The sequence below is a fragment of the Ictidomys tridecemlineatus genome, chromosome 5, assembly GCF_052094955.1.
Source record: "Ictidomys tridecemlineatus isolate mIctTri1 chromosome 5, mIctTri1.hap1, whole genome shotgun sequence".
Taxonomy (NCBI): Eukaryota; Metazoa; Chordata; class Mammalia; order Rodentia; family Sciuridae; genus Ictidomys; species Ictidomys tridecemlineatus.
The window spans coordinates 113528360-113547017 of record NC_135481.1 but is presented as its reverse complement, the minus strand read 5'-3'; the positions used below and the strand labels follow the sequence as shown (position 1 = coordinate 113547017).

At 36.5% G+C, this 18658-nt stretch overlaps 1 protein-coding gene across 21 annotated transcripts in view; it reads right to left on the bottom strand.

The window, feature by feature from the left end:
* Unc79 (unc-79 subunit of NALCN channel complex) overlaps window positions 1–18658 on the bottom strand; it is a 270058-nt gene that overhangs the window by 117470 nt on the left and 133930 nt on the right. For 20 of the 21 annotated variants that reach the window (XM_040274610.2, XM_040274614.2, XM_078050764.1 and 17 more), the window contains 6 exons: window positions 15358–15548; window positions 14652–14775; window positions 12520–12660; window positions 9765–9986; window positions 7262–7489; window positions 5–143 (listed from right to left, as the gene is read on the bottom strand). In XM_040274610.2, coding sequence (XP_040130544.1) covers window positions 5–143; window positions 7262–7489; window positions 9765–9986; window positions 12520–12660; window positions 14652–14775; window positions 15358–15548 — 1045 coding nt within the window. The remainder of the gene's footprint in view (window positions 1–4; window positions 144–7261; window positions 7490–9764; window positions 9987–12519; window positions 12661–14651; window positions 14776–15357; window positions 15549–18658) is intronic. The other variant, XM_078050761.1, reaches the window with a different exon arrangement.

The following is an 18658-nucleotide window of genomic DNA, read 5'->3' as shown; positions in this document are numbered from 1 at the left end:
CTACCAGCATGTTCCGTGGGCGTGGTGTGACTGCCTGGGTTCTCCCCATGCTTGGCTGCTGGGTCCTCCTCCTCTCCTTCAGGGCCTATAATGAACTCTGGTCTGGAAGAAAGGAGGCTGTCCTCCAGGCTGTCTGTGGGCTCCTGAAACAAACACAGCAAACCGTTGGGCTGCACAGAAGGTTTGGCTTAAGTCAATAAAAATGGATCATGGCCTGATCTGTTCAACCCTCTGAGCTAGGAGGGCAAGGCAGCACACCTCCAGGAAGCCTGAGTTTGCTTCCATAACAGTGAAAGATCTGTACCAACTGTTACTGAAGCATTTGCTTTCACTTGAATAAAAAAGAAAAAAATAATGAACACATCATCTAGGCGACTCTCACATTTTCCTAGGCTACTCTCCACTTCTGCTTTAATCCCCTAGATTGGTAAGTATCCCACCCACCCAAGGACTCCCACCCATGAACATTTTGTTCAGAATTTATTTAGGAGGCGAAAATAAGAGGTTTTCAGAGATATGTTCAAATACAAATGCTAATTGTCCAGTCAAGTTCAAATATTAGAAGCAAGAAGTTACCATAACATGAGAGGAAAAAGGGAACAAGGTAGGACAACCAATGTGTCCATTAACAGATGAATCAACAAAATGTGGTCTGTCCATGCAATGGAATATTTCTCAGCCTTAAAAAAGAAGGAGATTCTGACACCTGCTACAACATGGAGGAAACTAGAGGACATTCTGCTCAGGCATACTACACAAGTTTCACTTATATAGTTTACATTGTATAATGTAGAAACAGGAGAATGGTGGCTCCCAGGGGCTGTGGGAAAAGAGACAGGAGTAACTGTCATTTAATAGTTTTAGAGTTTCAGTTTTGCAATAGGAAAAAGTCCTGGAGATGGGTTTTATAACAATGCAAATATACTTAAAGTTCTGTATTTATACATAACACATCATGTATATGCATATGTGTGTGTACACGCAAATAAAACAAGCTGCAAAAAATAGAAGGAAAAGAAAATATTTAATTTTTCTGAGTTTTTTTTTTTTTTAAGAGAGGGATAGGTATGGCTACCATTTAAAATATCTAACCTAGGGTAACTCTTCTACTTTTTTTCTTTCATGACTCATCTTCAAATATCTTCTTATAAAATTATCCTCATAACTATCACATTGACCACTAAACATTTTTTCAAAATTTATTTGACAAGCAAATAGGAGATAAAGATTGGCAGGACAAAGAAGATCATGAAAAGAAAAAATAAGTGCTAAAACAGTAACTGATAGGGCTCTGAACAAACACCTTTGCCAACTTCACAGTTTTATTGAGGCTGGCCCTGTTCCTGGAACAAACAGAAAGAAAACACCACAGCAAATCATAAACTGAGTTTCACACAGTTTGGCCCAATGGAGAGTTGCCTGCTATATACCGACTCCTGCATACACCTGGGAACCCACATTTCCAGTACTGTCCACCAAGGTGGCAGAGACCAGACTAGCCAAAGCCTCCTGCCAGCCCATTCTTCTTGTCCTCATCCACTCTCCTGATCCCCACTTGTCCAATTAGGAAGTAGCTACTACATGCAGTAGACACTATATGTTCTAAGAGTCTTCATCTGCTGATGAGCATCTAAATCATGATTTTCTTAATACTGGATATTGATCCCAGGGACATGTAACTACTGAGCCATGTCCCCAGCCTTTTATTTTATTTTATTTTTTTTGTACCAGGAATTGAACTCAGGGGCACTTAACCACTGACCACATCCCTATCCCTTTTAATATATATTTTTAGAGACAGAGTCTCCCTGAGTTGCTTAGGGCCTTGATAAGTTGATGAGACTGGCTTTGAACTCGAGATCCTCCTACCTCAGCCTCCCAAATTGCTCAGATTACAGGTGTGCACCACCACGCCTGGTGTCCCCGCCTTTTTATTTTGTATTTTGAGATAGGATCTCACTAAGTTGCTTAGGGCCTCGCTAAGTTGCTGAGGTGGCTTTGAACTTGCAATTTCCCTTCCTCAGCCTCTAGAGTTTTGGGGATTATAGACATGCACCACCATGCCCAGCAATTGCTCATCATAAAATTTGTGTTTATTGAGCCAATTAACATTGTAGATGTCATAATAGAAACAGTATTTAGTTCAATGCTGTATACTGTTTTCATTTGTTGTTGTTATTATTTTGTCTTCCCCTAAACCACTAGGTACCAGAAATATTCATGGATACTATAAATTCACAGGGTAGAAACTCTGCCACCTCAGATTGATACTAATAAATGGGTAGACACACAAACAATATGAAAAAGCAAGGGAACAAACCATCCCAAACAAATAAAAATACCTCAATAACAGAATCCATTGACATCACAGTGGAGAAAATGTCAGAGGAGGAATTTTAAAAGTTCATAGTTAAACTGATTTATAAAGTAAAAGATGATGTAAGGAGTGAAACTGGAAAGAAAATAAAGTGAAAAATCACTTCAATAAAGTGATAGTTTCTAAAAAAGAACCAAATGGAAATCCTCAAGCTGAAGAAATCAATAAACCAAATTAAAAATTCAGTGGAAAGCATCACCAACAACTAGACCATTTGGAGGATAGAGTTTTAGGCAATGAAAACAAAATATATAATCTTGAAAATACAGTTTACCATGGAGAAAAGATGTTAAGAGACCATTAAAAGAACTTCCAAGAAATATGGGATAACATGAAAAGGCCAAATTTAAGATTCATTGGGATAGATGAAGGCTCTGAAAATACAAACTAAAGGAATGCACAATCTTTTAAATGAAATATCATCAGAAAACGTCCCAAACATTAAGAATGAAATGAGAAATCAAATACAGTTGGCTTATATAACTTCAAATATATAAAACTGCAATAGACCCACATCAAGGCACATTATTATGAAAGTGTCTAACATAGAGAATAAGACAGAATTTTAAAGGCTACTAGAGAAAAACCATAGGTCATATCTAGACATAAATCATTCCAGACTTCAGCTGACTTCTCAACCGAGACCCTAAAAGCTAGGACATCTTAGAATAATCTATACAAGTTCTGAAAGAAAATGGAATCCAACCAAAATTAACATTCAAATTGAAGATGAAATAAAAACCTTCCATGATAAACAAAAGTTAAAAGAATTCACAACTAGAAAGCCTATACTATAAAACATACTCAATAAAATATTTCATGAAGAAGAAATTAAAAATAAAAACAAAAAACAAAAACAGCAGAGGGAGGAACTACACTAGGAAAACAGTCAATCAAAGGAGAAACTAATACAAACTAAAAACCAGAAATAAATAAAAATGACAGGAACTAAAAATCATCTCTCTAATAACATAAAATGTAAATGGCCTAAGGTCATCAATCAAAAGTCACAGAGTGGCAGACTAGATTACAAAACAAGACCCAACAATATGCTCACCTCATAGGCAAAGACACCCACAGAATGAATATGAAAGGATTGGAAAAAAACATATCATTCACATGGATCTCGTAAACAAGCAGGGATTTCTATCCTCATATCAGATAAAATGGACTTCAAGTCAAGGTTAATCATAGGAGATAGAGAAGGTTATTTCAGACTACTTAAGGGAATTATAAAACAAGAAATAACAATAAATATCTATGCCCTAAACAATGGGACATCTATGCATTTCAATATGAAGATATAATACACATATCAACATGGCTTCTCAATATGAAGAATCAAATAGACTACAACACAATAATACTGGGTGACTTTAACATGCCTATCTCATCACTGGATGGATTGTCCAAACAAAAACTAAATAAAAAAGTTGTAAAACTAAAAAATATAATTAATAACTTAGATCTAACAGACATGTATAGACTATTTCATCCATCAATGACTGAACACACTTTCTTCTCAGCAGCACAAGGATCCTTCTCTAAAATAACCCATATCTTAGGCCACAAAGCAACTCTTTTAACAAATAAAAAAATAGAAATAATACCATGCATCCTATCAGATCACAATGGAATGAAATTTTAAAAATAGAGAAAATACCATGCATCCTATCAGATCACAATGGAATGAAATTTTAAAAATAGAGAAAATACCATGCATCCTATCAGATCATAATGGAATGAAATTAAAAATCAATGATAAAATAAAAAATAATACCTGGAGACTAAATAATACACTATTGAATGACAAAATGATAGCAGAAGAAATCATAGAAGAAATAAAAAATACTTAGAAGTAAATGAGAATAATGATGTAACATATCAAAATCTCTGGGACACTATGAAGGTGGTTCTAAGAGGAAAATTCATAGCATTTAACTTATTTGTTCTAAGAATAGAAAGACACCAAATAAATAATCTACATTATATCTCAAGGCCCTAAAAAAAGAATGAATCAACACCAAAATCAGCAGAAGACAGGAAATGATTACAATCAGAGCTGAAATCAATGAAACTGAAACTGTAAAAGTTAAAAAACTCAACAAAAATGTTGGTTCTTTGAAAAATTAACAAATTTGATAAACCCTTAACCAAGCTAACCAAAAGAAAGAGAGGGAAAAAACCAAATTATTATATTTCATGATAAAAAGGAAATATCACCACAGACATTACTAAAAACCAGAGGATAATCAGAAACTATTTTGAAAATTTATACTTCAATAAATTAGATAATCTTAAAGACATCAACAAATTTCTAGAGACATGACCTACCTAAATTGAACAAGGAGGACATAGAAGATTTAAACAGATCAATTTCAAGTAATGAAATTAAAGACACCATCAAAAGCAAAAATTATTAATAAAATAATGGAAAACTTCACAAAAAATATATTAAAAAGAGAGTGCACCATGATCAAAGTAGGTTTCATCCCAGGGATGTAAGGTTGGGTCAAAATACAGAAATCAATAAATATGATTCACCACATCAATAGACTTAAAGACAAGAATCACATAATTATCTCAATAGATGCAGAAAAAATTGACAAAATATAAAATCTATTCACATTTAAAACAAATAGAAAAATTACAAATAGTAGGAACATACCTCAACATGGTAAAAACTATATATGACAAACTCAAGACCAACATCATTCTAAATAGAGAAAAAAACCTGAAAGCATTCCCTCTAAAACTGGAACAAAATAGGGATGCTTTCTTTCACTACTTCTACTTAACATAGTTCTTGAAACTCTAAGCAGAGAAATTAGGCAAAATAAGTAAAGAGATATGAATAGGAAAAGAAGAGCCCAAACTATTCCTATTTGCACTATGCAGATTTAATGCAATTCCTGTTAAAATTCCAATGATGCTGTTCATAGAAATAGAAAAAGCAATCATGGAATCCATTTGGAAAAATAAAAGCCCTAGAATGGCCAAAGCAATCCTTAGTGAGAAAAGTGAATCCAGAGGCATCATAACACTAGTCTTTAAATTGTACTACAGAGATATACATCAACATCAGTGCTTATTACAGTTCAATTCACAATAGCTAATAGAGATATAGTAACAAAAACAGCATGGTATTGGCACCAAAACAGACATGATGACCAATGGAACAGAATAGAAGATACAGAGACAAACCCACTTAAATACAGTTATCTGATACTAGACAAAAGCTCCATAAATATACATTGAAGAAGTCAGCCTCTTCAACAAATGGTGCTGGGAAAACTGAAAATCTATATAGAATAGATTAAATCTGAAAATCTATAGAGTAGTAGAGTAAAATGTAACCCTAATCTCATATCCTGCACAAAACTCAACTCAAAACTAACTCAAAGTGGATCAAAGACCTAGGCATTAGACAAGAAATGTCGCACATACTAGAAGAAAATGTAGGCCCAGCATTCCATCATGTCAGCTTAGGAATCACCTTTCTCAATAAGACTCCTAGAGCACAAGAAGTAAAATCAAGAATCAATAAATGGGACTGTATCAAACTTCACAGCAAAGGAAACCATCAAGAGCATGAAGAGAGAGCCTACAGAATGGAAGAAAATCCTTGCCACCTGCACCTCACAGTATTAATCTCCAGGATACATAAAGAACTCAAAAATCTTCACACCACAAAAACAAATAATCCAATCAATAAATGGACAAAGGAACTGACAGGCACTTCACAGAAAAAGAAATATGAATGGCCAGTAAATATATAAAAAAAAGTTCAACATCTCTAGCAGTTAGAGAAATGCAAATTAAAACTACACTTAGATCTCATCTCACTCCAATCAGAATGGTAAATATCGAGAATACAAGTAACAATAAATGGTGGCAAGGCTGTCTGGGAAAGGATACACTCATACATTGCTGGTGGAACTTCAAATTGGTGCAGTCACTCTGGAAAGCAGTATGGATATTTCTCAAAAACTTGGAATGGAACCACCATTTGACCCAGCTATCCCACTCCTCAGTTAACACCCAAAGGACTTAAAATCATCATACTACAGTGACACATCCACATCAATGCTTATTACAGTTCAGTTCACAATAGCTAAGCTATGGAACCAAACTTCAACAAATGAATGGATAAAGAAATTGTGGAATGTATACACAATGGAATATTACTCAGCCATAAATAAGAATGACTTTATGACATTTGCTAGTAAATGAATGGATCTGGAGACTATTATGCCAATCGAAATGAGCCAATCCCAAAACCCAAATGTCCTCACTGAAATAATGATGCTAACACACAACACCAGTGGGGAGGGAAAGAACAGAAATTCAGTTGATTAAAAAAAGGGGTATGAAGGGAAGGGAGTGGAGACAGGAATAGGAAAGACAGTGGAATGAATCTAATATAACTTTCCTATGTATGCATATGAATACACCAGAGTAAATCTCCACACCCCACACCATGTACAACCACAACACTGGAATCCTAATTAGAATAAGATGGACTTCATATTTGTATAATATGTCAAAATATACTGTCATTTGCAACTAAAAAAATCTTAAATCTTCATGATACAAGTTCTTTTAAAATACCAGTAATGCTTTATGTTTATGGAAACTGCATGAATGGAATTCTACAACCCTAACTCAAGCCACTTAATAGAATTCCATATAATGTGGCTGCATCTCCAGTTTTTTTCCAGGAACTTGTGTTAGTGGAAGTAATAGGAAAACTTTCTTTTGGTACAGTCTCACATACAACCCAGCACAGAGCATAAGATAACCCTGGAGGAAGACCCCATTACACCACTGCCGCCATCTTCATTACTACTGTACACAAGTCATCTCGCTTCTTCCACTGCTTACCACCAGCCTGCTCTCTTCTTTGGGAGCCAGTCTTTCTAGGAGTTCACAAGCAAGCTGATAACAGAGGATGCTAGACTGACATAAGTTGCACTCGATTGCTTTTTCCTCCTTCTGGCAGGTATGGGAGCCCCCCCAGGGGGCCTGGAAGACATTGTTTATAATAGAAATAATGTCCTTTGACAAGCTGTGCTCTAAACCCATTGTGATTCCATCATCTTGTAACTCCATCTGAAAGACATTGGGAAAAGGACCAAATAAATAAATAAATAAATAAATAAGAAGAAGAAGAAAAAGAAGGAATTTGGTATTTTTATCCAACATTTCATTGACATACTAGATGGAGATAATTTTCACTACTGACACCAACATTAAATTATTTAATGACAATATAGGTTCAATATCATAGATTGATATTGGTTTCCAAAGAGTCTTCTAGAAAAAATATAAACACAAGACAAAATAATGAGAATTATTTTTAAAATCACATAACATTTAACAGAGTTGTTTTAAAATGCATCACTTTGTGATATTTTATACACTTAAAAAAATGCTATTCCTCATCTACTTTCCAGATCTTGGTTTCTAATTACTGCTATCCACTTAGTGGATAGGAATCAGGGATCCTTGGAGAAATGGCCAATTCCAGGGCTGAGGCAAGGAAAATATAAGATGAACCTGGAATATCTTGTCATGCCAGAAATTAAGGAAATGTTCAAAGAATGATATGAACATGTCAGGAGAACACAGAGCCAGCTTTAACAGACTCCCACTGGCCAATATGAGCAACAAAATAAATAATCATAGTTAAAGATTATAACTTACCGAATAAAATAAAAAATATCATTTGGCAGCCATCATAGTAAAAATTGATGCAGGCATGAAATGAATGTCAGTCCTAAAAAGTCTCATTAAAAAAAAAAAAAAGGAAATCTCATCATCTGAACGTGTTTCCCTACAAGTTACTTGCTATTTTCAAAAGGGAAAATACAGGTATCCCTGGTATCTACAGGGGATTGGCTCCAGAACCTGCCCACATATATGAATTTCCATAGCTGCTCAAGTCCTTTATATAAAAATGGTACAATATCTGCATGTAATGTACATGTATTCTCCCATTTATGTCAAACCATCTCTAGATTACTTACAATACCTAACATGATGTAAATGTTATATAAATAGTTGTTACACTATATTTAGAGAATAATAACAAGAAAATAAGTCTGTACATGTTTACTATAAATGCATTTTTTTCAATTTTTTTAATACTTGGTATATATATATATATATATATATATATATATATATATATATATATGCTGATATGGAACTCCTACATACACAGGGCTGATTTGTAATGACTCAATAGAGAAAATTAGCAGAAATCATGTTGTAAACCAAGTGATCAAAGTTATCACTAGTAAGGGGTCAGTATTCTATCTGTGCCTCCTGACATGATGCACTACAAAGGACAGAACATCGCATCTTTGGTTCTTCCTGCCAAAAATGTATGAGCCAAATTAAGTCATAAGGAAATGCCAGACAAACTCAAAGTGAAACACATTCAACAAAACAACCAAACTATATTCTTGAAAACTGTCAAAGACAGGCACAATAAACAAAAACTGAGGGACTGTCATGGATTAAAGAAGACCAAGAAACCAGCACCAGTTGTTGCCGTGATTGACCCTAGATTGTTCCTAGATAAAAAACAGTGTTTTTTCCTTATTATAAAAATGATACTGTTATTATATCAGTTTTAAATGAGTAATTTCTGTAAGATAGATAAAATATTTCCTGATTTGATAACTGTACTGTGATTATGTTAGATAATATCCTTATTTTTTAGAAACCACTCTGGAGTACTTGGGGATAAAAATACCATGTTTTCAACTTACTCTCACATGATTCCTTAAGAAAATTCATTTATACGCATACAGAGAAAGAGAGAGACAGAAGTACATGTGCTAAATATTAACATCTGAAGAATTTGAGACAGGAGTGCTCAGGAGTTCTTTATACTATCCTTGCAACTTGTCAGCAAATCTAAAATTATTTAAGAATAAAAAATTAGGAAGAAATATTCTTCTGATCAAAGTCTTTTTAATTTATCTTTTAAAAATTATCTTTGAAAATCAACCCATAAGATATATTAAAATTAGTCCCATCTCTATGGAGTTGTACCTCACTGTTTCACAAAAATAGTTTTATCCAGTTTGTTCACCCAATTTATTCAACAGAATCAATTCTAATGAAGCCATAATCTTCTAAAATTCAAATCCATTCTCACATGTCATTGCAGATATCTGCACAAGTAGTTTTCAGGCTCTTTAGGAAATTTCCAAAGCAATATGTAAAATGACCTGAGTGATGCCAGTGTGTATCACTTTCATTTTCAAATCACTTCAGTAAGTGTGAAAATGCCCAACACATGGAAAGAATCACTATACAATGTTTTTTCCTCCTTCTTCACCTTTGAAATAAGGGAAGCTCATGCTTCAGCTACCTGTTTCAGGAGAAGATCAAACATGAGGATGAAACAGTTTAGATTCATTTCATCATCTTCACAATCAAAGTCAATAGTCCTTCCTCCTGGGTGACCAAAATTCTTGAAAGGGCTACGGAATGGACTACGCATAGGACTCCGAAATGGACTCTGGAAAGGACTATGAAACGGACTCAGCATACTGTGCTGAACTCGTCGTCCAGGATCAGAGGCAACACTCACCTATGAGAAAGAATGTCAACACACATAAATGAATTCACAGAAGCTCAAATGGCTGCATAAAATAATTAGGGACTCTACAGAAGGCATTTCCAGCTGTCACACAGATTTCCTTTGACATTACCCAATGACATTAGTACCTCCAAATACAACTAATCCTCTCAACACATTAAAATGACAGAACCATCCAAGTTTTCAGACTAATTGTCAAAGAATGAAACATCAACACTGGAAAATGAAGGCATTTGTCATATTCTTCATCCCATCAAACAGTTCCAATTAAACTAGATTGTCTGAATCTAGTTTAAAAACCATAACCTGAAAAAATGAGGAATTACAAAAAGTAAAATAATGCAAGATAATTTTTAGAAAAATAAGCACAGAATCTCAGATTAATATGACTAAAGAAGAATGGCCTCTGGAGATTATAATGATTAACTATCACGAGAAAATAATAAATGCCAAACCTACCACTCTGCTTATATATCTCCCAAGCCTCATCTCCAGCCCTCACTGCCCTTCTCTGCCCACCTTCATGCCATGGGTATTGTGCACTAAGTATACCCTGCTCCTTTGCTGCTTGGCCTCCAGGTGGGTTCAGTGGATGAAGGCACCAGAGAGCACCTGCAGCTGGCAGGGCAGGAGGCAGGATTGTTTCCCCCCACCCTCTTCCTGGCTTTGGAGCTGCACCTGGGAAGTGTCGCATCACTCTGAAGCTTCTCCAGCAGCCCTTCCTTCTAGTGTCGGCTCTCAGTTGGCGCCAGGAACTTTCTTCCTTGTTATTTCAGCCCTAGGGGAATAGAGGCTTCCTACCAGACTGTCACTAGATTCTGGGTGCTTCATCAACTCTTATTGCTGCTATAACCTTTTCCATAACTCTATAGGCAGAATTTCCATTAAAGACTCTTCATTTTAACCATCTGGAATAAATTCTGTATCAGAGCCCAGACTGCCATAACTGTGTATCACTTTTATTTTCAAATCATATTTTCTCTCATAAAGATCTTTCTAGGAACCCGAAAGCTCCACAGCCACTATTTTTAAGGCAAAGAGGAAGAGCACCCCATTAAGAATTGGAATACCTGGATATTTACAGTATTATTTATGAATCACTTCACTTACCAAGTATCAAGTTAAGTAGCTGTAAAGTGAGGATAATGAGTTCTTCCCTGACTGCTTCACACAATTCTGTGATATTGTTCATTGTGAATACTTTGCACAGAGTAAAGTACCACAAAAAGTAATACCATTTTAAAGGTTATAGAAGAAAGAAATAAAATTAGGTGGTTGGCAGCTTGTTCCTAACAGGCCGATGAAAAAGAAGTGATTTATTTTTGAGTAATGAATACAAACCATGATCCTATCATCATGTTAGGTTTCTTATTCCCTAGACATCAGGTGGCATGGGGACAGTGTTATGGTTTAGATATGAGATGTCTCCCAAAAGCTCATGTGTGAGACAATGCAAAAAATTTTAGAGGTGAAATGATTGGTTACGAGAGCCTTAACCTAGAGTCAGTGCATTGATCCTGATAGGGATTAATTGGGGGACAACTGTAGGCAGACAGGATATGGCTGGAGAGGGGCCATTGGGGACATGCCTTTGGGGTATATATTTGTCTCTGGAGAGCAGAATAATTTTTTGATGCCTGGTGTCCAGTCCTGAGCCACTTTCCTTCTCACCACCCTTCTACCATGGTGTTTTCCTCACCTCCAGCCCAGAGGAATGAAGTCGGAGGTTATGAACTGAGACCTCTGAAACCTGGAGCCCCAAAGTAAACTTTTCCTCCTCTTAAAATTGTTCTTGTCAGGTCTTTTGGTCACAGCAGCAAAAAGCTGACTAAACAAGGCGGGTTCCATGGAGAGGTCTGACAGGAGGGTTGGGAAGTCCTTGCCCACCCTCCAGGGAGAATCAGCCTCTCAGAAACTGCACATGGCCAGCAGAAACCACATCAGATTCCCCACAGAAACAGTATCAAAACTTTCTAACAGTTTTTGAACACTTTTCTCATCCACAGAGATGTAAAGAGGTCAATAAAACGAGCTCAGTTAGTTCATACTGACAGCACTATCTATAGTCACCACCAATTGATTTCATTTTCCCAAAACACAATGACAAAAAGCAAAAGACAAAAAAACCATCCAAACTCCTCACAATGTGTGTGAAGCACTGATTTGCCCAGTAGCTGGAATGAACTCTCATTTATCAAGAGAGGTGGGGTAGAGGGGGCATCAAAAAAGCTATGTTTTTTGTTTGTTTGTTTTGTCTTTTCCTTTTATCAGTAGTGAGAGAGAGCTAAAATTAATTTTTCCCAAAGAAAAATTAAAAACTCAATAACTTATTAATTATAGACTATACCAAAACTATCTCGGATAAATATTTTTTATTTAATGTACTTTTAAAATTACTGAAATGAGATGTGATTTTAAAAAGTATCTTCAGAGAGATTTCTTATGATGCTACTTTCAAGCTTGATAAAACTGACAAGGATTTTTTAAATCTTAAGACAGACAAGAACAATCAGGTAATAATTACCCTTCGAGCTGCAAGGTTCCCTGCCAGTTCACTGACTCTTGATTTTCTTTGATTTGCCAGTTCTTTGACAGAATTAACTCCATCAGAAAACATGCTTATTAAGAGTTGAAGTGGAACCATGATATCTAACTCCGATAATACCTGGAGAAAAAAGGACATATTCCCCCCAAACATGTCAAATTTAAAACTCAGAAAGCTACATTTAATAATTTTTTCCCTAAATCAAACTATTAAGCATGAGGACATTCAACCTTACTCATATTCTACAGTCATCCTCAAATTTTTGCACCAAGAAAATCAAGGGTGTCTTTAAACTGAGTTTTCCTTACCCTGATATCCAATAAGTCACCGCGCCATGTTCTTTCCACAGAAATCATCAAGTTTCTCTTGATGCTATCCCTCCTCCTTATACCCAGTGCTATTGCTTTCGCGCACATCTTTCTCCTGGACAACAGAATCTGGTCGTATCTTCCTTGAGTTCCTCTGCACTCTCACCTGATAACCCCATCCAATCTTGCTGTCTGGTACAAGCTTATGTCTTTCTGGGCCAAAATCAAGTCATCTTATTTGAAAAGAATTTCCTGGAAATCTATACCTGCTTCCTTCAGACAGAAAAGAAACAACCCTAGTCTCTGCTTCTTAGAGCTTTACATATATGTTTATTATAGTAATTACCACGTTTTGCTGCATTTAATTATCTGTCACTATCCCTCACACCATGATCTGTTTACAGACAGGAAGTATGGGGGAAGAGCCACCTTACAATGCCTGGCACACAAGAGCTCTGAAAAACTTTCCAATTAATGCATATATGATTCAATTCCAACCACTGTATTGTTCAGTCCCCTCCCCAAAAAGTGAGACCAGGAGTTTGAAACCTTCAACTACAGCACACTGCCTTCACAGTAAGGCCATATTAGAGCCAAGTCCATAGAACCTGTGGACTGTATCTGACCTAACTCTGATGGGGACAGAGGTTTGCAGCTTAAGGGGTGTGTCACAGAATACTGAGGCAACATTGAGCCATGTATAGGAAAGACTGGCTTTCCTAAAATAAAAATTATCTTACTGAAATCTATGTGGAGATAAAATAAGTTAAAATTCTGAATCCCAAGGTGACTTTTTTTTTCAAATGCTCCCTTTATTCTTTGTTAATTGTAAAAAAAAATTGTTCCTTAGTTTAGAATCCAGAAAGGCCTTTTTTGCAACTTGAAAGGCTCATAGGAGAAAGGTGTATAAGAGTTCGTCTTTGTGTGACACAGAAATGCATCTGAGGCTAGAGACGTAGCTCAGTGGGACAGAATATGCTGGAATGCATGAGGCCCTGGATTCAATCCCCAGCACAGCAAAAGAAAATTGTAAAAAAGTAACTATAACCATAGTTACTCTAAACAATAAATTTGTCCTTATTTTCTGAAACTGCCCAAAACTTTACATCAGATATTCAACTCGATTTAATAAATTTTTATTAAACATTCGTTAAATACAAAGCACGAGAGGAAAGGATGAAGAGAGTTGTAAATTCAAAAAAATAAAACCCAGTCCATGAACCCAAGGAGTGTGTAAGCAGGAGAAGAAACAAAAACTAACTCTAAGAAAGAACAGATTTCACACAGAGAAGCTGTCTGGATACTGGGGGGAAAGAAAAGTGCTCGATGGACAAATGGGGGTGTAGAGCAGCGGGAAACGTCAGAGGAGACCCCTCCGAGCTGGGCTTTACAGGAGAGGTTGGAGCTCACAGGAGAGGCAGAAAAGAGAGTCATTCCCGGTTGAGGAAGCAGACGAGCCACTCCCTCCTTTAATCAGTAGTCCTCACCCTTCCAAATAAAGGACCTGTTTAATACTAAAAGTTTTTCAGAATCCCAGACAGCAAGTAATATATAAGGACCAAAAATCTCTATGAATTCAGTAACACTATTGCATAAATTTATATTTGTTAACCATAACTAGAGCTACATATATTTGAAATTTAATCATTTATTTATGACTAGGAGATATTAGTCTATAATAATCCTCAATGAACACATGAATATATGACCCTGCAAAACCTCACACCCCTCTAACAAGGCTAAGAACTTAGCTTCTAGGATAAGAACTATTACCCCAAACAATCATAAGTATCATTCACTTACATGAAGCCATAATAAAGCTTGTTCCTGCACAGAGGAGGGGTAGCCTGTAAACCGACAGCTAATAAATCCAAACATCTCTTCCAATGAAAAAGGCAGAGGACAGAGCTCAATGTCAAACATTTTGCTGAAAAGCAGAGCAACAAAAGTAAATGACCAATGGGCACACATTAGGGTAAACTGATATCACCAAAGTATTTCTCACCATACCCTATTTGGAGAGCCAAACCTTTTAGATGAGTTTGTGTTCTGATCTATTATTAGTATAACTTGTTTCACTGTAAGAGAATTGTTTACATCACAGAAATACATATAAATAATTCACATGGAATCACATTAATGCCCATATGCATATTAGGTTCAACAGAAGAAATTACATTTCTAAGGAATTAGAGCTGCATCCTAGCCTCTAAAAATATTTTATCTTTGTACTTTTCCAACACAGCCAATTTCAAATCATATTTGAAAATAAGCAAACAATATGATGTATATTTATAATTCCTCAAGAACAAGATCTTTTCTGAACAATTTCAAATCATTTTGATTCAATTAATAGTAGCTATTTTATTTGGGGCTTCCCAATTCTCATAGAATTGTTAAAAAGGGAGATTACACAAAATACTTAGTAGAGTACCTAGCACACAGTACATGCTCGATAAATGTTAGATATCAATATAATTGCAGTGACTTCATTAAACTACTTACCCACCTTAATACTTCCCTGAATTCCTTTAACTGATTATCTGGGACTTCTGTTCTGATGGCTTCCAGCCATTCTGGCATAATACACTCCCACACTGATTGGTTGATCACATTGTAGGGGATCAGGCAAAGGATCCGGTTGAGACCTTCCTTCAGCTGAGTGACTGTGCTACAAGACTTATCCCAGTATCCACCAACCTAGTGGGGTTTTCACAACCACAGGGGAAAAGAACAAAACACTCCTGTTACAATCATACTCAAGAACTTCCTAAAGGAAATGGGTACACAGAAAGGCCAGAGCCCATAACATCGGAGTTCTTGGCCAAGAATATTTTTTTGTAATTCCTCATTTTTTCAGGTTATGGTTTTCAGTAGAGTTCTGTTTTTCTCTAAGCTGCAAATTCTGCCACAATTTTTTTCCTAATAATGTTTTGAGGCTGGTTGAATTTGTGAATAAAAAGATGCATTTTGTAATGATCAAGATAGTACATTAATTTCCTAGAGGAGGAAAAAAATTTAATCATAAATTTACAAATATAAGTTGTTTTAATTCTGATGTTAAAGATACTATATTTCTCTTATAAGCATAAAAGTAACAAAGGGTTGACCACTGACAGTTCCCAAGTCTTTACCATGGAAGATAAGGTTTATAGGAAATCATCTTATTTTAAATGAATCCATTTTTTTGTGTTTTTGATTTTTTTGTTTTATTTTTTTGTTTTTAGGCTGTGCAAATTGAACCCATGACCTAGCACAAACTAAGAATGCACTCTACCACTGAGTTACATAACCCCTGCCCAATTACTCCAATTTTAAATGTTTAATGATTATATCTAGAATTCTAGATTATTTAAAAAATTAACCAATTCTATTTTAAAACTCAAACATCTATCTGGTGTCATGCTGATCAAAATCCCAGATGATTAGCTATTTTCAGAAAATGAATTTATTTCTGGGATTTTTATTGTTGCTGTTAATTACAGATAGACTTCAAAGAGCTGACATTGGTAATGTTGAGAACCTGGAATGTATTGTTATGGAGGTTCCTTTGCATTGTAACTCATGGTTAAGCCATGTAAAGACTTGGTTTTGAATCAAATTTTAGAATGCCATTGGAGATCCTAAATTGTCAATAGCCAGATTATAGATCATTTTATTTGGAAAAACTGTCAAGATCAAAAAGATTTTTAAGGGGTAAGGTCAGGACATGGGAGAATGAGGGCTGGCTTGGTGCTTGCTGGCCCGAGGCCAGCACAGGGATGGGAAGCCAGCACAATATTTAGGATCTAGGGCAGGAGCCAGCAGGAAGGCATCATCCAGGCAGGTGCAGCTGTGGTTGCTGCTGCTGCTGCTGCTCCTGCAGGCATCAGGCACTGCACAGTCTTGCCTCTGCCACCTCCAGGCCAGACCCGCTACTGGCCCCTGTGGGGGAATCAGCTGTGCCATTGGGGTACAGGATGTACCCCTGGATTCATGAGTGCTTGTCCCTAATGGATTTGCCCTAGAGTTTGATTGGCACAGTGTGGATGATGTCAATTATGACAGTGTCACCAGGAACATCCCCCAGTACTGAAGCTCCTGTTGGAACATACCAGCACCAGTGCCAGGGCAGATCTGACCAACATCAAGAGGAAGGGCACAGGACCCTCCACCTTGTTCTGGAGCAACAGCATGTAAGGGAGTTCACAGGCTACTGGTTTGGGAGTATGTCCACCAGTAAGGCATTCCCAATGACACCTGCAAGAATTACTAGGCCAAGGGCCAGCAGTTAGACTTGGTTAGCCAGTTGGGATATGCACTAAAATGAGAGTTCCATGCCATTCAGAGCTGTGCCTTCTGAAAAGTGAGTGACTGCGGATCCCTCTCTGGGAAGAACACAACGACAGAAATCTACACAAATGGTCTCATCAGCTGTAATATAATGCTAACAACACCAGAGATATTTGTGTCCAACTCTGTAACAAGGCCTACATAATCAATCTCATTTTTGTGGCTCAGTGGGATGTCAACAACAGGACCAAGTACTAGATGGTCTGTAATTCACAGTGGACCCTGGGCAAGAGAGGCTGAATAAGGAGAGCACCCGACTCCTATAAAGATGGAAAGAACACCAGTTAACAACTTTATTATTGAACAGTTGGGGACCCAACTGTTTAAGTCAGATGTCTCTGGAAGAGCAGTTGTTTTGTTTTGTTTTTAAAGAAATGATATCATGAACTATAACCAGAGGATCCTATGGCAATATGCACCAGCCTGGTTAGTAGGACTGGGGTGATGGACTATATACTGTACAGCTAGCAGTGACACTAAGCAACCAGAAGAGGTGCCTGGCAACACAAGGACCTATGTGGCTGAAAGGACATTCCTGAGAATAAGCTGAAAGTGAGATGACCTCTACACCTGCACAGGACTAGTCCTCCTCCACAAAGACCACAGCAGCCAGCTACCTAGAAAGCAAGCTACCTAGCAGACAGGAAATTGTGGGACCAACAGAAGGTTTGATACTTTGTATTTGGTAACTGTAGTCTGTAACAGCATTTCTATAACATGTATACTCAGAAAAATTAGAAATTATATCCCACCTATGATTGTTATATCAAAGTGCATAAATGCATTCTACTGTCATGTATAACTAATTAAAACAAATTACAAAAATTAATAAAAATAAATAAAAAGAGGTAAAATAGTTCAGACATCACCAATTCTTATGTTACCTTGAAATCAATGGGGGAAGAGAGCAGTAACTTGGAATTCCCCACGTGAGGAATAAAAGATCCAACTTCAGGGGCTGGGGCCATAACTCTGGGGAGCTCTACATTACTTGCCTAGTATACACAAAGCCCTGGGTTCAATGCCCAACACTGGGGGCAAACACACCACTTTAGACAAAGAAAATAAATAAAAGTATTTTTAGAGAGCATTTACTGAACAAATGTCCTTTTGCACATATAAAAGGATCAAATGGAAAGAACAAAACAAAAAAGCACCATGGCTAATCGAAAAGACTCCCTCAACAAAATTAAAGAAGAAAAATCAAATTTAGAGCTAAAATTAAGATCCACACCCACCACAAACTTCCCTGCAGTCCTTCCCTACAAATGATCCAGCTGAAGGCTGATGCTCAAGTTCTGATAGAAACTGTTCTAGAAGCCTTCCCTAGAAGGTTAACTGAACTACAGTAAAACTGCTCAGAGGGCAGCAACACATCCTAAAGGCTTTGTTAAACAATTTATAAAAACATTCCTAAAACAGAGCTCTAAATCCCAAAGCCCCAGAATATAGAAATCTTCATTTCTATATCAGTGGGA